Source organism: Simochromis diagramma, unplaced genomic scaffold, assembly GCF_900408965.1.
Source record: "Simochromis diagramma unplaced genomic scaffold, fSimDia1.1 OVJJ01000402.1, whole genome shotgun sequence".
Lineage (NCBI taxonomy): Eukaryota > Metazoa > Chordata > Actinopteri > Cichliformes > Cichlidae > Simochromis > Simochromis diagramma.
In genome coordinates, this window is record NW_024386972.1 from 2,164,835 (window position 1) to 2,184,844 (window position 20,010).

General features: G+C 39.4%; 2 protein-coding genes across 4 annotated transcripts; both read left to right on the forward strand.

Moving 5' to 3' along the window:
• The first annotated feature begins 919 nt into the window (after window positions 1–919).
• Window positions 920–12,661, forward strand: LOC120738037 (gap junction gamma-1 protein-like). 3 transcript variants are annotated; one of them, XM_040039057.1, is made up of 4 exons: window positions 923–1,123; window positions 1,223–1,285; window positions 2,041–2,121; window positions 10,161–12,660. In XM_040039057.1, the coding sequence occupies exon 4, from the start codon at window positions 10,213–10,215 to the stop codon at window positions 11,581–11,583; it is 1,371 nt and encodes a 456-aa protein (XP_039894991.1). In that variant the 5' UTR covers window positions 923–1,123; window positions 1,223–1,285; window positions 2,041–2,121; window positions 10,161–10,212; the 3' UTR covers window positions 11,584–12,660. The 3 variants fall into 3 exon arrangements, with proteins under 3 accessions (XP_039894993.1, XP_039894991.1, XP_039894992.1); XM_040039059.1 differs by lacking the exon at window positions 2,041–2,121 and having other exon boundaries at window positions 920–1,123; window positions 10,161–12,661; XM_040039058.1 differs by lacking the exons at window positions 923–1,123; window positions 1,223–1,285 and adding an exon at window positions 1,719–1,838.
• Window positions 12,662–13,527: 866 nt separating this feature from the next.
• Window positions 13,528–19,762, forward strand: dbf4b (DBF4 zinc finger B). Its single transcript, XM_040039053.1, has 12 exons — window positions 13,528–13,665; window positions 13,987–14,181; window positions 14,609–14,782; window positions 14,996–15,046; window positions 15,145–15,214; window positions 15,614–15,678; window positions 15,869–15,908; window positions 16,001–16,046; window positions 16,874–17,005; window positions 17,204–17,345; window positions 17,470–17,597; window positions 17,687–19,762. Exons 2-12 carry the CDS (start codon window positions 14,026–14,028, stop codon window positions 19,125–19,127), a joined length of 2,445 nt encoding a protein of 814 aa, XP_039894987.1. The 5' UTR covers window positions 13,528–13,665; window positions 13,987–14,025; the 3' UTR covers window positions 19,128–19,762.
• Window positions 19,763–20,010: the final 248 nt, after the last annotated feature.

The following is a 20,010-nucleotide window of genomic DNA, read 5'->3' on the forward strand; positions in this document are numbered from 1 at the left end:
TTCTTCACTTTACTTCTTCATTTACTCTGTTTTTTTTCTCTCCTTCTGCTTTTTTCAGCTGCTCCTAATAAAGGAGTGGCCACAAAGGATCACTGCCTCCATCTCCCCCTATCCCTAGCATCCTGTCACACCAACCCTCTGCATGTCCTTCTTAACTACATTCATGAATGTCCTCTGTGGGCTTCCTCTTTTCCTCCTGCCTGGCACCGTGGTCTACCATATCCTTTGTCTAATATAGCCACTATCCTTCCTCTGCCCATGTCCTCACACACCTCTGTTCCTCTAATGTATTCATTTCTAATCTTATCCATCCTGGTCACTCCTAGTGAAAATGTTAACACATTCAGCTGCCTCTTGTCTTTTTGTCAGTGCCACTGTCTCCACACCATACATTGTAGCAGGTCTCTCCACCATTTTGAAAGCTTTTCCTGTCACTAATCAACCCTTGCATTCATCTCCACCCACTCCCTGCACTCACTTCTTCACTTCGCTTGTGCATTATATAGCTGACCCTAGATATTTGACCTCATCCACCTTCACTACATTTACTCCTCACATCTTCATCTTTCCACTTATCTCCCTCTCATTCACACACACGTATTCTGTCTTCCCTCTACTGACTCTCATTCTCCTTCTCTCCCCTGCATACCTGTCCTGGTACTCATACATCGGCTCCTGATTCTCACTTCTGATCTTCCTGTTTGATTTGGCCGAGATCTGACATCAGATCCTGACTGGGGGAAAATAAAAGACTACACTATACAGCACTTAAAATCAGAGCCAGTGATCATCCAGCTAATTTATGTAGACAGAAAAAGGCAATGTGTCCCTATACTTGGGCAGACATGTGTGAATTAAAATGGTAATGATGCTGTCAGGCTTTAAAGGCAGATAAACCAGAACCCTGGCATTTAACTGTCATCTTTTTGATTTTAACAGAAAAATCAAGAAGGAAAATTGCCTTATGGATGCATCACATACTCTCTCTCTCCTACACTCTCACACACACACACATGCCCAGAAACCCCTCCTTCCCGCTTCAGCCAGTTTGCCTTCCTCTGCTCCAACCAAGCTCCCTCCGTCTTTGGTTCAGCCTGCTGGAGCTACTTTTACATTTAAAACAGTAAGAGCTAAACTCACCCTCAGCTTTTATGTGAATGGAGATGATTATTAACCACTGTGGTGTAATTTTGTGGTGAAGACTGTATTTCTCTGCATACAGGGAGTACCACATCTTGCTGGTTGATGATTCAAATGCTGATCCAGCAAAAGTCTGCCAAAAAAGGTGAGGTGGCTACAATAAATGATGAGTAACTGTGAAAATTGTTTTGAGGGAATTATTACTAAAAGATTGGAATGAATCATTAGGGCACTAGAAAGACCACGAGACTTGACTTTCTCCTGTTTTTTCTTACAATTTTGTTGTGTTTTGATTAAGAAGCTATAATGTTAGATTAGCCTGTTTAGCAAGTTACTCGGCTTTGCTAGCAAGTTCGGTTACCTGGTTGCAGATTTAGTTAGCCGACTATTTTGTAGGTTATTACACTACCGTAATTTCACAAATGTTGTTTGTAATAATTCAAATATTTATAAAGTGTGTACAATATATTGGTGACTCCCCCTCCCCCCCAAAAAGAAAACCCTATCTGAAACTTTGACATCTTATTTTAGCATTAGCATAAAGTTAGCATAAATCCCTTAAACTCCTGTTAGGAAAATTTTATTTTAGTCTGTATGCAGCAAAAATATTTTCTTTTTCCTGAATAACTTTTTTTTTCTAACATGTGGATCTTCTTCAGCAACTAAGAACCAAATTAGTAGTTGGAAGAGCATGCTGTGTGGGTCCAAATATTACTATTTTAATTTAAATTCTTTTGTTTAATGAAAGACAGTTTAGTTCTCTAGCTAGGCAAGGCACAGTTATAGGAGCTAAAAACATAAACACAGATATGTGAAAATATTTTTTAAAAAGACTAAAAACCTGTCAGGTTTTCTTTAACTACATAGTTTTAAAAATATATATTTCTATTTATTTTACAGGCACATGGGGTTTGAAGTCTCTCTGAGTTCTGGTTGGAATAACAGGAAGGATCGAAAGGAATCAAAGCACAAAGCAAGGGGGTAATAAGATTCATCACAATACTGAGAATGGCTTTTTAAATGAATTTGATCCTGTGCTCTAAGGCTGTTTAAATTACTCAACCAAGTAAAATACTAAAATCCTAGATCATAGTTTGGATGATATGACGGCTGAGTGATATGACATAAAGATCATTCATAAGTCGTCTTTTAAAATGAGAGCAATTTTACTGTTCAAGCTGTTTTTTACTCAGACTCGTAACAAAATGTGCAAAACGGCAGCTGCTGTTGCTTCAGGAATTTCTTAATCATCTGTTCACATGAACTAATGCCACATATGCAGCACTGCAGGTACACAAGCATGAGTTTATGAATGAAATTGATTATGTATGCAATGTTACACAATATTAATATAAGCGATATAATTTTATTCTTTATCTTTTTTGAAAATATACAACCCTACGTTTTCCCCTCACATTTAATTATGTGAATAGGCGAATGTGGGTATAACCACAAATGCTCAGCATATTTTTAAGACAGAGGGTCTGTGTTACCTTATTACCTTAAGGTATTTTATATATTTCTCCATTAATTTTCTTCAGTTTATCCAATTTGGGGACTTTTCCCACTCGTAAAAAAAACAGTTAAAATATCTTTTTTATCACAGTACTTCTCATTTTCCCTTGGTGGAAGTCCAAACCTCTTTACTCGGCCTCAAAATTTTTAATAACTATGAGAACGCCTGCATAGATAATAGCATGTCGTAAATTTTGAATGTTAAGAGAAATATTGCTACGCCTATTACACAAGGTATTTCCAGCTGTATCTCAGGATTATATAACCATAATGTACCTGTCTTGACTTTTTCAAGGTAGGCAAACAAACTCTTTAAGCTAGAGGCTCGTGTCCACATCAAACTGTGCGCCTCATGCTGCGTCATAGTGAGTGTTTTGACATCTTTGAGTGGATGGCTCATAAAGTGACCCTGGAAATACCCCGTGGGCTTTGCCTCTTAAAGGCAAGGTACAGAGATAAGAAATGCTGACGGTTTAATTTAGTTTAACTACACCGCTGTTGTTTTCCTTGGGAAAAATACGTGGTCATTATTTTATTTATGTACGTTAGCTTAGACATGGTTTTTTTCCTGCCGGCTGTTGTCACTGTTTTCTTCTTTTTTATTCCATCCTCATTAGCGTTGGTGTAGTGCCCCGACAAACCTGCCTCTTGCTTCTTTGATCTTATGAATTCTTGTTTGTTGTTGACTTATTCGCTCTGGGACACAGCGTGGAAGCAATTCTCGTTCTTCTGTCTAAATGCCAGGGCAAGGGGTTGTTAGTTACATTTAAGATAATGCCTGGTTTGAGTCCAGGCAGGGAGCATGGGATGCATGCTTTCCCTCCTTTAATTCAGCTTTCTACTGTGTATATAACGTGTATCTCATCAAGAAGAAACGCGCTCCAAAAATAAGAGCAGTCTCAGCAATCTACAAACTTTTAACAGTTCCCTTTTAAGTTAATAGCTGTTGACTGTTTCATGCTCAAAGTTAGATTTTGGGTTGAGCATCACTTTTACAGCTTTGAAGGAAACCACTAACCTTCACATCCACAGCTTGAAGCCTTCTCAGATAGGCATGTACAACCCCAGTTCTTTTACTAGCTGTGTAGGAAGCAGGAGGCGGCGGGTCTGGGTCTGGGAGACATCTGGGGAAAGCTTTCAGTGTGGCACTATAAGTAACCAGAGGCGTGGAGCTGTACATTTAGGGACTAGGTGGCTTTACATGAAGACATAACTGTGAGGTTTATTTTCTTGTCCTCCCACCGTAGAATTAAGAGATTTTATGGAAGCAAAAAAGTGTTGACAGCAGGCTCTGGTCTGGTGCATATGTGTTTAACAAATGTGGATGGCGTGTTTATCACAAAGTCTGGCCATAATCACAGAAAGGTAATTATCTAAACAGATGTTCATTCACACCTTTCTTTAAGTGTGAAAATACGCCTCTGTTTTTTATTTTGAAATAAATATTTTCGGATTGGAGGATTGCTGATCATCAGACCCAAATATGCTCCTTAAAAATCTTTTGCTGAGGAACTTTTTATCAAGACCCATCGGAATAAAGCTTAAATATAAAGACCCAGGTTCTCTGTTCAGATTAGGGCTGTGATACAAGTAAGCATAATGAGTCTGTGTTGAAGCGGCACTGAGTCCACATTACTCTGTTTGACAAGAATCTACAGTTTTCCTTGTGATTTTGATCATGTAATATACTGAAATGTCTATTGTGCTTGAGTGTTTGATTTAGTGCAGGAAAACACATGGATTTGATGCAAAATGCAAATAATATTGGGAACTTCTCATCAAAACGGAACTCTCAAGCTTAAAATATTCGGAATATTTTGAGTTATTTTTGCTTCATTCTTTGCTTTGAGTCAAGAAGATCAGTTAAAACTATTGTATATGTATCTTGCTATGCTTAAGTGAGACGTGTGCCTACATTAATTACATTAGGTTATTGTTTTTATGTTTAAATTTGCTGTACACTGCATGCGTATCCTGGCTGATCATGAGTTAAAAAATGAGCAATGTGAAGGATTGTCCCAGTTTCATGCCGTCGGTAAGGTTCGTGTTTGGGTAGTGGTGATACTGTGCTACTGGGCCTCCAAATGGTACATTACACAACATGGCCAGATGTGCAGGTTTGGAGGGCACGTGACTCTTAATGAGACATTCAGAACTTCTTTTCTTCACGGAGTGAGACATTAGGAAGGAAGAATATTGAGTCTTATGTTAGCAGCTGGACATTTTTTTAATGTGTCATACTTACTGAATGTGACAGTGTGTCACTGTGTTTATTATTACATAGCGTTAGTGGGAAATTCTTCTGGCATGGAATCAGTATGTGTGTGTGCGTATAGAGCCCTGCATTTGAACTTGTATAATAGGTGGTGTATATTATATCACATTTTATCTGGGCTGTTGAAGTGACGCATTCTGAAAAATAAGGAAAACCTCTAATTGTCTCAGTTATCAGCATATTTGTGAGTGAATTGCTGTGTCATTCAGTGTACAATGATATAAAACAGCCAAAAGCTTTGGCAGCTTTCTAAAAAGAATATTCTTAATTAATAATCTTTTCTGAGAACTACCTATAACAAATACCATGTCAGAATCCATTTCTAAGATTATATCAACATCAAAACTAAAAACTGATTAAATTAGAACTATGTAAAGTTGAAATTGACATAGTTCGTCATACTTGGAAGTTTTTACCCCTCAGTTGTAAAAGGCTGATGAGGTATTGTTTATATTCAGTTACACACACTCAAAATACACTGACAATTCAATTCAATTTTATTTATATAGCGCTAAATAGGGCTGTTCGATATAACGATATATATCGGATGACGATATAAAAACGTCTATCGTTTCATTTTATGCTATCATTTGTTTCGTGGTGTCGCAAAATAAACTGTTTACGGCAATATTTTTTCATCGTTTTGATGTTCACTGTAGTGGCTATATTAATTTCTTAAAGTTCTCTCTTTCTTTTATATTTTATATAACCACGCTACGGACTGACAAGCGCCTGTTTTTATGCGTTGTGGTTAGTTAGCAACAACGACAGTAACAGCATCGCGTATCCGCTTGTTTATGTTCCACATAAACCTTTCACAATAAAGCTCAAGATCCTGTTGAGACTTTTCAAAATAAACTGAATCACGTGAAAGAGCAGATTATTTACGGATGAGAATTAAAAAATAAACCTTAGACTCAAACATTAGAACAGTCTTTTCCCCGCAGCACGCCGTGTAATAAATATTCACAAAGAAAACGGCGGCTGTTACAACTTATGTCTAAAAATGTATAGTTTCATGCATCGGTTAAAACACTCGACTCCAGCTACATGACACGCAGCTGGAAACACTTCCCGCAAGACGAGCTGCCCGAGATTCACAGAATTTACAGAAAATGTTACATTTTTGTGATTTATATCGTTATCGGGACGATAGATGTCTTATATCGGGATATGAGAATTTGGTCATATCGCACAGCCCTAGCGCCAAATCACAACAACAGTCGCCTCAATCAATTATTACATATTCAAATTATGTATGAAGCATGTAATAGTCACTTGCAGCGTGGTGTCCTGAAGATTACAGATGAAAGATATAGTACCTTAACCCATTTGATTTGTCTTTTGATTGATTGATTTTTTTGTAATTTATTTTCTTGTGACATAAATGAACCAAGTAAAGATAAAGCTTTAAAGAATTGCTTTTTTGATGAATGCTCTATTCAGCGTGGTAAAATAAATTATTCCATATATCAGCAGTTCCAGCACAATCTCAGTCATGTTCCCGTGTCACATCTCTGTCTCCTCTTGTCATGTACAGTTACAAGTAGTAGAGCAGGAGCTAGATTGTTTGAATACAAACTCTTCTTAGGAAGCCTCTAAAGTCAGGCACATCACATGCAAAGATTGCCCCACAGAAGTCTAGATCTTTAAAACTTTACTTACTTTAGGCGTCTGCAGCCCTAGATTTGAGCAGATGGGTGTCTTCGGCTTAGAGGTTTTTTGGGGTTAGGTAGAGTATTTAGTAGTAGTGCATAAGTGAAAAAAAGTGCTCTTCTCCTTTTCTTCTCTTTACCCACATGTCCTGGTTTTAGATGGCGTCCCTGAGCCTGGTTTAACCAGACATCTCTTCCTGTAACAGGAAGCTCTTCCTCACTGTTGTCACCAGGTGCTTACTCACAGGGGATTGTCTGATCTATTGTGTTTTCTCTCTAATATTGTAGGCTCTTTACTTCACGATAGAAACCACTTTGAGACAAAGTTTGTATTGCTGGCACTATATACACAAAACTGAAATTAATTTAATTGAAAATAAAATTTTAGATTTATATTAAAACCTCTTAAAAAAGCTGCCTTTGGTATTTACAAGTTGCACTGTCAGTTTTGTGACTGAAAGGCGTGGACACAGGTATTTTTATGGCTAGCTTTATTGCAGCCTTCCAGAAATTTTAGGAGGAAAATATTTAAATGACTCACACAAACAGGATTTACTAAGGTTTGCGGCACACAGTTTACTATAAATTGCACCAACTTTAACACAAAAAGGCCTGTCTTAGTTTTTTCGCCTTATGTGGTTGTGATAGCTGCCGGTGGGGGTTTTGAAATTGGAGATGTTATCAGAACTAGTGGGTAATTGCCGATTGTGGATGACTCAAAGCTGTGAGCACGGCGCCAAAGTTTTGGCTCTCTCCTGTAGCTCTTCACTGAGTTTGGAGCCGAGTCCCACATATTTCTGGTCTTCAGTAATACTGGTATATTAATGTAGCAGAACTGACTGAACTGAACTTGACGTGGGGTATTGGAGGGAGGGACGAGAAAAATCTCAATAAAAGATGCGTACGAGGATATAACTTGCATCTTCATAGGCAGCCGGGTTACAAGTGACCAAGTTACCGTGAGCACAGACGTTTGCATTTTTTTCAGGCTGTTAGTCACATTTCTACACAGAGATCAGTACACATGTCTGTGTATTTTATCTCAGAAGTGCGCACACAAAAAATAACTTTGTTGTAGTCTTTTTTCTCCCTTCCTCCTCCCCCCCCCCCCTCCCTTTAGAGCTTCTCTTTAGATCTTGGAATTCAGTTGCCTCTCATTGACTGAAATCTCATGAAACGTCATGCTATTTCAAAACTTCTTACATAAATCCCATGCGACAGGTCTGCCTGTTTTTGGCTCATTAATTTGTTCTACTCTCTGCCAATTACTGATCACCATTGAAATGAACTGTGTTCTTTTTCCGTACCCATCAAAACATTTTTTAATTGCAATATCATGCTGATATGTACTGCTTAGTACATTTGGGTCTCAACAGCTTACATTAATATGATAAAATGGTGCCATTATTGAACATCAATGAATGGCTTTACTTCAGCTAAACTTAAATGTAAATTATCATTGGATTAGGGATAAAAGGTTAATGCACATATACTTGATTTTCAGCACTTACGCCAACATTAATTTCTAGCAATTAGATTTAAGAAAATGATAAGTCAGTGTTTTTATCCATTTCTAACACATATTTAAAAACTACTTTGCTTACTTTGAATGCCTAAGCAGCACTTACTGCTCTGTGATCCACACTCTGCTGTCATGATTTGTCTGGCCGGACTCAAATGCAGGACTCAGGAATGAAAGTGCGGTGAGTTTATTTACAGTGCTGGTGTAGATAGTGCTATATACAAAGTCTTTTTGAAGTGCTCGGTTTAAGAGTCCAATATGTACAAAATCTAATGGAAGGAAGGTTCTGTGAATCAAAATCCCCGAACAGAATCTCCTAACTCCGCCAAGTAACAAACAGTCTCGGAACTCCGCTGGGACGTCCTAAGCACATAAAGAAGCACATTAGAGGTCTTCGGCCAGTTCACAGAGCCTTACAAAGAGACAAGATGAAGAATACCACAGTTAGATAACACTCAGGTGAATTCTGAAGGTCAGGTCCTACCTTAAATAGCAAACAGGTGAATGGCAGTTTTCTGTGTGAGAACAGCATTTTTATATGCATCTTTTTCTGCATTGTGTTATGTATTTCATGCAGCTAGTAATATCAAATAGCCAATATATCAATCAGACTTTAATGCGGAGTGCATCCATTACCATAATAGGCAAATAAATATATTGTATATTGTTGTAAATTAACAAATCAACGTTGAATGGCTTTTAGTTTTTAAGGTGTAATATAAATTACGATGGCAATTACACTTAGGCGTTCCATCTGCTTCATTACTCTTCCCTTTGTGTACTAATATTGAGGATGTGTTTGGACATGAGCTACAAGGCACAGCTATCATTGAAGGATGAAAGTGTTGTTATTGTGAAGAAATACACTATTTGATTACCATGTATAGGAAAGACAAAGTACTTGCCTGTGATTTATTTCGAATCAGGAGGTAGGTGTGCATTCTGCAGAAGAGCTAAGTGCTCATACCCATCTGTGCAAACAAATGGAGCTAAACAAAACACATAGTGAGTACAGTAGAAGAGTGTGTGGCGTCTTTATATGTAAAATAAAAGCTGAGCAATTCATTCTGTGTGTCAGGAAAAAGAGAGACAAATTGAGAGATATACAAAAATGGAAAGAGTAAGAAATCATTTTTTTCCTACTCTGTATTATCAGATTCTGGCAAGAAGAGCTCTGTGCTGAACTTTGTTTGTCTTCAAATTGAAAATAATATGTCAAAGGAAGGAAAAAGTGTGTTAGTTATGTACATTTGTAATCCTGGAGGGCATGTCAAGAGCATATGTGTCAAGTCCTGTTCCTCAGAGTATCCTTTTGTCCTTCAGGTGGATGTACAGCAGTGAGTTAAACGAATTTGCTTGCATTATACAAAGTTTTGGAACTTTTTTGTTTGCTTTTTTTGTTTCAGGAAGCTCATTTTATCTTTAATGCACATATTGTGGTTGTATTATGTCAGCAGCACCATGGTTGACTATATGTTTTCAAATAGAACAATAAGCTAAATTGCAGTAAAGGTTATAAGGAATGTGTAAAAAACCTTTGTGGCCTTATTCAGGCCAAAGTGTAATATATATATGGCATGCACAATGTTTAATTTTCTGAGCAATTCCACCTCCTTTTAGAAGATCCCTGTAATGGCTTTTCATGTGACCTGTAGCACTAATGAAAAATGCCATGTTAACCAACTGATAAATCTATGTGAGAAGACAGTGTGCCGTCACTCCCTAAACCATGTTTGATAGAAGTAGAAGTAATGATGTTCCTTTTTAGTTTAGGACATAGAAAAGACAGGGAGAAGGATTAAAAGGGGAGCAAAAGAGACAAACTGGAGCACAGGCCAGCAGGGGAATGGGGGCAGCCATACTCGGTTATGGTAGAAGCAGCGAATCCTGGAGGGAGTAAACCTTTAGTTTCTTCTTTTGTCTCTGACTTCATTTGTTACCCTTGGCAGCTCGAAAAGAGATGACATAACCACCTTAGTGTTCAATGAATCAATGTAGATATTTGCCTTTTAAGTTTGCATGCATGACCCAAAGCTTTCTGTTCTCTCCACAGGGAGTAAGAGGACGTGTATGTTGCCTCTTGCTGTAGTTTCTCCACCACTACCATGAGCTGGAGTTTTCTGACTCGCCTGCTGGAAGAAATCCACAACCATTCTACATTTGTGGGCAAGATCTGGCTCACCACTCTCATTGTTTTCCGCATTGTGCTAACAGCCGTAGGAGGAGAGTCAATCTACTACGATGAACAAAGCAAGTTCGTCTGCAACTCAGCACAGCCAGGCTGTGAGAACGTATGCTACGACGCCTTCGCTCCACTCTCACACGTCCGCTTCTGGGTCTTTCAAATTATCCTGGTGGCCACCCCTTCAGTTATGTACCTGGGCTACGCTGTCAACAAAATTGCTCGGGCAGAGGAGAAGGCAGAAAGTGGGGGAGTGAATGGATTTTCCCAGAAGAAACCCAAGAAGCACTATCTTGCAGGCAGAAAGCAGCACAGGGGCATTGAAGAGGCTGAGGATGACGACGAGGAAGACCCGATGATCTATGAAGTGGCAGAGGTGGAGAACGACGATTGTGAAGCAGAAAAGGGAGGCAGCTGTGATAGAAAAGAAAAAGCCAAAGTACGCCATGATGGGCGTCATCGTATCAAAGAGGATGGATTGATGCGCCTTTACGTCGTCCAACTCCTGTTGCGCTCCTTGCTGGAGGTTGCTTTCCTCTGTGGTCAGTATGCCCTCTATGGCTTTTCCGTTCCTGCCACCTACGTATGCAAAGACCAGCCCTGTCCTCATAAGGTGGACTGCTTTGTGTCGCGACCAACTGAGAAGACAATCTTTCTCCTCATCATGTACACAGTCTCCCTGCTCTGTCTAGCACTCAATATATGGGAGATGCTTCACCTGGGCATTGGTACCATGTATGAGATAATACACTCCCGCAAGACGGAGCTCCCCAATGAGGAGCTCTACGGGCTGGCAAGAGGACAAGGCCGTCTTAACGAGGTGAGATTGAGTGAGGAAGACTACAGCTCTTACCCATTTTCTTGGAATGCACCAGCGCCTCCACCTGGGTACAACATCGCCGTCAAACCTTCTCTAGGGAACCACAACCAACCACTACCCATCACTGATCTCACAAATGCCAAGCTGGCATGTCAGCAGAATCACGTGAACATTCCCCAAGAGGAGCGTCAACAGAACGGCATTAATGATGAAAACCAGTGCAGCGCTGGGAAGGGAGATGCACCCAGGGCTGTTCATAAGGACAGCGGTAGACCTCAGAAAATCCTGGAGGGTGATAATCAGACCTACATCCAGCTGCAGAGCCACACTAACAACCGCAGCAAGCCCCACCGTGAACGTAAACACCGGCAGACCAACAGACACGCCTCCAGCAGGGCAGATACAGACAGAGGCAGCAGCGGCACCAGCAGTAGCAGCAAATATGGAGTCATAAAGGGTTCAGAGTGGATTTGAAACACGACTATGTAAAACAGCTTAGCTATTTAGCTCAGTTCAGTGAAGAAGCTTTGTATAGCAGGAAAATAATATCTTGAATACCTTTTGCGCTAAGATTTTGGTACCCTGTTTTTGTTTACCTTCTTTAACCAGAGACTTTAATGCTGCAATTGAAAGTGCCTTACTTAAACCATCTAAAAGCAGCTTCATTCAAACTGAGCAACCCTTTATGTTACAGAGTTAATGTTTTTTTCATTGCCATCCACAGTTAAAGATTTGAATAATTTTGCTCATGAATATTCAAAATTGTTCTTCAGTTTCTTTTTGGTGTAGATCGTTTTCCCAAAAGCAACAAAAAGGCTGTTTTCACATATGTACTGCAGCCCTAAACCGTATCAATCATTAGATATTGTCTTTAACATGCCAGTTCTCTAGTAAAAAATGCATGATGTTTAATTGTGCAAAATCAAGAATAGAGAAGCGAATATTCTGCTGAGTTCACAGGTAATGAGTGGTCATCCTGTTTCCTGCCTCCTGCACGCTATAGTCAGGCAGTGCCCTCCTCACGACCACAGGGAGTTTTTCCGATAGTCTAAATGCAGCTGACTGGAATGTCCTGCTGTCTGTTTTATGTAAGTTAAAACAACACTTGTCCTGGTCTAATTCTGATGATTTTTTTTTAGAAGTTGTGTTTGAAAACAGCTGACAAAAAAATAACAGACAGTATGTTTCAGCTGGTAATTTCACCATATTTTCTTTTGGTATTTTAAAAGCATTCCCACTATTTTTTTAGAAAGAAAAGAGAAGTTTTCGTTATTGTTTCGAGAGGCAAGTTTAAAAAAAAAGTCATATATTATAGTACAGGTATTACCTTTTTTTTAACATACTTTATTTTTTCAACCATTCATTCTGTAGTATACATTAAAAAGAACGAGTGTATCAAGCTTTTTATATGCTTCATTTGTTTCTTTCTTTTATCAATCTTTTACTTGGATTTCCATATTTTCAGTCTGAAAGGCCATTTGTCATTTGTTGTTACTGTGTTTGGTTTTGTTAAAAAATATTTTTAGGAACAAAAAGTGCATGTTTTGAATAAAGAGTTTGTATTTGTCTCATAATCTTTGTCTTGTTTTCAATGATTTGATTGTCAGTCTAGAATGAAAACTATATTATTAATTTAATGCTGAATATTTGAGCATGTGGGTAATTTACACTGGTAGTCAGCTTAAGCTTGCATTGCCCTCTGCTGGGCACAAAGAGGGAATAATATAATAGTTCTATGTCTCTTTCAGTGGGATCCCTGTAGATAAAACTTACCAAAATTTTTCTGTGTCTATATTTGAAATCTGTCATATATTGGAAGTTTTATTGAAAGAAAAACTCATCACTGAGAAATCTAATATATTTTGTGGTGAAATATTTAGTTTATGGCTCCTTAAAACTAACATGGCAAGTAGAATTTAACATAGTCAAAAATGAATCTTGGGGATTCTCTCTGGAAATGTGTTTAACCAGTGATTGTAGTTTTCTGTAGTCATTGTGTTTGACCCGCTGATATGCTGATAATCAGTTGCAATAAGTGTCAGATGAAGCATCAACTAAACAGCTAAGTTGCTTTTCATTAATTGTTATTGTCTGTTTTCTTGAATTTCATAAGTTATTTGTCTTATTTTCTTTTTCAAAGGCCAAAATTGATAACCAGGGTGCTTTTGTGTTGGGTTCAGGATACTGTACCAGTGACTGTAAGAACCTTACCATTAACTCATAATATATTTCATATATATTAAAAGGTATATTTGAAAATGAAAGCCAGGGCTCACGTTTCAGTCAACAGGTTATGTGGAGGGCAGCGTCAGGAGCAAACAGTCTTTTCTTTTTTGACGTCAGTGCTAAATTAAAATGGGAAGGCGTTTCAACTTTTGATTTCACACTGATTGAAAAGCACCTGAAGGCAGCGTCAGACCGGATGTTACGCCGTCTTCATGTCCGCACGTCCTCCAGTGTTTTTGAAAAAGCGGCGGTTACAGCTTCGCCGGCTTGTTGACGAAGCGATAGCAGTTTTTTTTTTTCGCTTCTCTCCAGCACAGGAACAAAGCACAAGTAAGCCGTGTTTCTTTTCTCTTTTTTTGTCACAAAGAAGCAGAACATGGGTTAAATTTAGCCGACATTGAATGGTTTCTGGCTGTTGTTAGAGAGAGCTAACCTCGCTCAAGTCGGCTAAAGCTAACTAGCAGAGTGGCTAGGCTGAAACTTGAACTGCGCAGTTGCGTTTTGGTGGTAATCTTACGTGACCGAAATTTAAACTGCTGCACTTCAAAAAAAAAAATTGTAAACATAGTTGCTAGAAAGCTAATTTATACTCTTGCCGGTTTTGTAACTTAAAAGCTTATTTGGATCTTGATCTTCCTTTAATTTTTGTAGGCTCCTGGTGCTTGTGACAGCCTTTACTGCACCAGGATCATGCAACAGCAGCAGTATTCAAAAGAACGTGGATATGGGCTCCTGGGGAAGCTGTGTCTTGGGCCAAAAAAGCTGGAGGGAAAGACCTTCTACCTGGACAATGTGAAGAAACAGCCAACAGTCCTGCTTTTGGAATCCATCTCTCTTTTTGGAGGGGTAAGCATATGTTAAGATAGCCTGCCAGTGGAACCTTTTTTTAAAGGCTGTCGCATTGTATTTAAAATATATCTTCAAAAGTGTCTGTAAGAAGACAGACACTTTTTGATATAGATGACAAAAGCATCAATCTTGAGTCTTTTAAACCTTTGAATAATGGATTTAGTCTTGAATTCTGCACGCATACAACCCTAATAACGAATATATTGATCGTCCTCACTGATCTGATCTTTTCTTTTGTATGTCATTGGCTGTACTAGTGTCGGTTTTCTTTAGAAAACAAAGTATTATTACTGTTGATAAACACTTGATAAGTCCAAATGGTCAGTGAACACTTACAGTACATCCACTGGACTGAGGTTAGATTTTGCATTCATCAGAAACTCTCATGGATATTGTTTTAATTTTTTTTTTTTTTCTTTTGAAGAGGGTCGAGAGTTTTCTACACAAGGATGTAAACTTTGTTGTGACTGGAAACAAAGAAGGCCTGGACAAGAAGAGTATTGTTTCCAAGGGTGGGGCAAGTCAATCAGCCCAACAATTGATTAAGCAGCGGGACAACGGCCTCATCAAGCAGCAACCTGGAACTCCCAGGCCAATGGTACTTTATCTCCTTTTATCACTTTCAGTCAGGCTTTTGGTTAGCTATCAAATACCACAAATCTATTTTGGCAGATGGTTTACTGCCCTAAAACCTGGAAAGCTACTCTGAAAACATTCTAACACAAGATCACTAAAAAGATCAAATTCATTAGGCATTAGTGTAAGTTAAAATGAACTACACTGTATAACTGCACTGCATTTGTGTCTATAGGCTTGCAGCAGTCGAGGGAAAGCGCTGCTCGAAAAAGCCATTCGCAACAATGTAAGTCAATGAAGACAAAATTCTCTTTATAAGTACTGATGATGTATTTTGATATTTTAATTCTTCACTGTCTCTTTTTTGATGAATCTGCCTTGTAGGAACGACTGCAGGGAAGCAGTGTTTTGTCCAGTGCTCGATCATGGGGAGTCAAGATTTTGCATGTGGATGGTATCCTTTTGACTAAATTTAATGGAATTTCACAACACACCATGATTAACATGCAGTGAGCCTGTGCTCACAGCAGATGGCATTGTGTGATTGCTCATGTTTTCTTGTATGCTGCTATTTTAATGCGGCTTTTAATTGGAGTTGTCTGCTGTGTACCAGTTTGTGGCTGTTTATCTTGTCCAAGGAACAATCAGAAACTTGGCAAAGCGCTACATCAAATCCAGACTGTTCCTAAAGTGGCTGGACTTGAACTATTGTGTTATTTTCAGTACTCAAAAGTATCTTTTTAGGAGAGATGTCTACAGTGTCCTTTGTACTTTGTTTTAAACTCAGTGCCCAGATTAAATAAACATTATTTGTGTTTTGCACATTGAAAGTTGTTCCTTAATGTGTTATCAGATGTCCTCCGTTATCTGAAACATTTAACTCGAGAGAGCTTCAGTACTAAACACAAGAGGGCAGAGGTGAGGTGTTTGAGCTGTTTATCTTTTCACATCATTTGACAGATTTCCTGTTGTAGCGGTTTTTAGATTTTAGGGCTGGAAAATGGTAACGATAGCGAGCAAACACATAATGGAGACCAATTAAAACTGAATGAAGTAAAAGATATAGTTGATGTTGGTTTCATATTGATGATTTTTATTTTTACTGCAGAAGACTGGCACTAAACATCAAGGCTCTCCTGCTGTCAAGGGTAAGTCTGTGGTTATGTTTTGATTCAATTTCCTCACATTTGTACTTTGGCTAATTTATTTGTCTTTTCCTTCTCAAATCTGCTGTCAACAGCTTTGGCTTTGAGATCCCCGTATCTTAAAATTGAAGACTTGAGCAGGTGAGTTCCCTCTTTTGAGGAGTTCAGTTTATATTTAAGGAAGAGAAAGTTTATTTCTTTCCTTTAGAAATCAGTCACGCCTAGTTTTAGAATAGCTTAAAATAACAAGATACTCCGATGTTTTAAGTTAATTTTTTTTTCTTCCCCAAATTAAATCCTAGTCAGTAAAGACAGACAAGTTGGGATTTAGCAAGGCAAAGGAAGGTTTTTCTTTCTCCCCCAAGGCCTGCAAAGCCTCATTTAATGGTTCGGTGTCAGATTCGAGCCTTTTTTAGAGGGTTAAGCATACTGACAGTGAAGCAGCAGTGGGGGGCAGTGATCTATCCCATTGTTTCTGCCCGTCTTGCCCCACTGGGTGCTGGTTCTGGAGGTGTGTATTTCAGCCCAGTTGAATTTCTTGTAATGTGACGAGCTCCCCTCCCACTGAGGCAGCTCCCCGGGAGGCCAGAGCTCAACTGGATACGATTTCTATTTGATGAGGCTTTGCAAGCTCCACTGCCCCTTCCTGCAGGGGATCTCTGTGTGCTAACAGAGCCCATCATTTGTGCTCTCATTTCAGTTAATTGATGTGATCTGGCTAATGTGTATGGGCCATTGCTATGACATTGAACCCATGGCATCTGGACTGCTAGATACAGTCTATCTCAAATAAGTTTTTGAAAAGTGGTTAATATAGCTTCAAAATGCTTCAGCTATATAATTACTGTATTACTGAGTCAGTCTTTATATTCTTAGTGTTGTAATGTTGAAACATTGATACAGACATTTTTATTTGGTTTTTCATTTTTTCTATTGTTCCTCCCTCTGTTATTCTGCCATGTAAACAGGAAATACAAGCCTTTGCACATGCAGTCTATGACCTTCCCAGATCTGTACTACGCTGGTCGATTCAGTCCCTTTGAATGTCCTCCTCCTCCTCGGTTTGAAAAGAAGACAGAGATGGAGGAAACCAAAACAAGGTTTGTTCACATGTGGTTGGCTAACTGTTTGAATAATACTGATTAATATATATATATATTACAAACTGTTTGATTATTTTTCATTTTTGAATAAATGGTTGAAATGATGGTGGAAATAAATTGCACTCCATGAAGAAAGTGTTTTATTCTGTAAAAAGTATTTTGAGGGTTCATAATATTTGTATTTTTCTTAATTAGGGTCAAGAAAGTTGAAAGTAGCATTCAAGAAAAATCCCAAAGTAAATCTCCACTTAGTTGTAACCCTTCACCTTGGCGACCACGCAAAAAGGACCCTTCTTACTGTGAATGCTGCCAACAATCATTCACAAATCTGGAAGAGGTAGGAATTTTTTTTTTTTTTTTTTTTTAATTATTATTTAAAGCAAATAGAAGTTGATTCCTTTGGGTGATTTTGTTCATTTTCATGGTGTGGGTTTTTGTTTTTGTTTTTTTTGTCCTTGAAGCACTTGCAGTCCAATCAGCACCGCACATTTGTGCTGGATCCTTTGAATTACAGCTTGGTGGATGAGCTTGTGGTTGATATGCTTCCAGAATTTGATCCCAATCCACCCCAGCAAGAAGAACTGAGCAGGTCAGCTTGGATTATGATATATTTTGATATAGATTTATTTATATATTTTTTTTTTCTGTTTTCAACTGATTGTCTGTATCCTTCTCTAGACTTCCAACTCCTTTGCCTATCCATGATGTCTGTGAACTGGAGCCTCTTTCTGATGCCGAGACGGAGCATACTGTTCAGGCCCTGCGGAGACGAGGTTCATCATTAAATACTCACCTTTCCAGCCCTACCAGGGGTCCTCTTTCCTGTCCAGGCCCTGCCAGTCCATCACCAGGAGTTCAGTTTACCGTCCCAAATCCAGGCACTCAGCCCACTGGCGCTCAGTCTTTCAATCATGTGACAGACTGCCAGCTGCCTGATATGCATCCTCAGGCTTTGAGTCCAGTCATGCCTGTATTAAAACCTGAAGTAGAAGCCCAGGACTCAGTCAATCAACTGCCTGAAATTCAGCGTCTCTCTCCATGTCCCCTCTCTGACCCTTTCTCCCTGCCTCCAGTCCTCAGCCCCCAAGTCCCCTATTCCTACATTATAAATGCTCAAAGTCCTTACTCAGACCCCCCTGTCCTCAGTCCCCAACCATACATCACAGAGGAGCCTGTGGAAGGACAAACTGAGGATGGTGTGTTTACATTTGCCTCAGCATTCACAGATGTTCTCTCCACCCCACCACTTACCTCTGGGGCTGTGACCAATGCAGGAAGAGCAAAAACGGACAACGTTGTTGAGTTTGCTGGGCTTGTGTGTTCTAACAGAGATTTGGAGTGCACCACGCGATCTTCAGGTAGATCTCGTTCCCTTCCTCGTCAGTCAGAAATCGCAGTAAACTCCAAAAAGCGCAGTCGATCTGCCAGCCCTGAATGTAGCAACAGTAAAAGGATGAGGACAACAAAGACTGGTAACAGTGATAGCTGGACGGGACAAAATATTAAACCACCAAAACCACAAAGTGACAATACAGCAAAGAGTGAATGCGCTTTACTCTTGGACAAGCTCCGTTATGAAATCTCTCAGTCTTGTCTCAGTTCAACTGTCTCTTCAACATTTACTACTGTGGATATGTTTGGTTTAAAACAGACTTGTAGTACGTTTTGTTTTCCGAGTGCACAGAATTTAGCTCGATCCTCTGTCAAAATTGACCCGGTTGCCACTCAACCAGTCGACTTCCACACTGATAAATGTCACAGTGGGTTTTCTAGTCAAGAATCTCAGCGTTCAGTATCTCACTCTACCTCAATCTGTATCGAGCCAGGCCTCATCCCAGACCTGGCAAAGCTCTCTCCATCATCCTCAGAGTCAGACTGGGACTGTGACCTGCTGTCACAGCTGGGCCCGACCTCAGCTACACCTCTGGCTTCCACTGAACAGAACTGTGAGCTCGACAAGGAACTACTCCACAGGCCGTGTCCCTGGATGCACGACACCAGCTACGAGTCACACCTGCATACTGTCCTTAAGCCATCAACCCCATCCGCTTCAATGTGTGGGGAAGAAAGGGACCCTTTTAGCAGGACTGTGGTACAGATTGTAGAGGTTCAGCACTGACAGCTATTTTCTTGACTTTTTTGTGAAAGATGCGAAGCACAAAAGTCCTTTGTACACTGAATAAATATTTAAAATTAGGGCTTAATTTCAGATTTAATTGTCTTCTGCATTACATGCTGATTAATTTATCCTGCATCTTCCCAAGAATTTGAATCCTGTTGATGATCATGTTCCTCTTGAACCCTCATTGTGCATAGTCCCCTTAATAGTATTGTGTGTTGTGCTGACTGCAGTCGCTCAGGCAGCTCTGTTCGGGAACTCGTGGCGATACTGAGAATTTAATGAGGCCTTCCTGAAAGGGGGCATTATTCAATTACTGTAAGTGCTGCGCCTGGATCAGGTCCCACATATGCTGGTGTTGATGGTCAAACAGACGAGGCGTTCACAGGGTGGAGGACTGACGAACTGTGAGCCAAATCACCTGATTAATGTCAAAAAGCTCTTCCTGCATTTTGAGGGTGGGCCAGAGGACTGGCTTTGTCAAGGAGAAGCAAGTTAGGTTTATTAGATATACAGTATGAGGTCATCTACCAATAAATACCATTTTTGGACATCTTTGATATGATGAAATGGTCTATAAAGTCCAGAACTCACTGCTGCTTCTAAACATGAAAAAAAGGTCACAATGTGACAAAGGGAATGCAACATGATTTTTGCATATGGAAGTATGTCAGTTGTCTCTGGGAATGTGAATTGAAACCTTGTACAGTGTTTTTTTTTTTTTTTTTTTTTTTGTTGTTTTAATAAATGTTTTTATTCATAAATATCCCCCCTCTGTGTGCTTTAAAAAGCTTCTTTTTTTTTCCATGTGTGGTGAAGACTTTATAAATGCTGACTGTATGTCAAACTTAAATAAGTGACGGATGAAGCAAGGGCAGCAGCA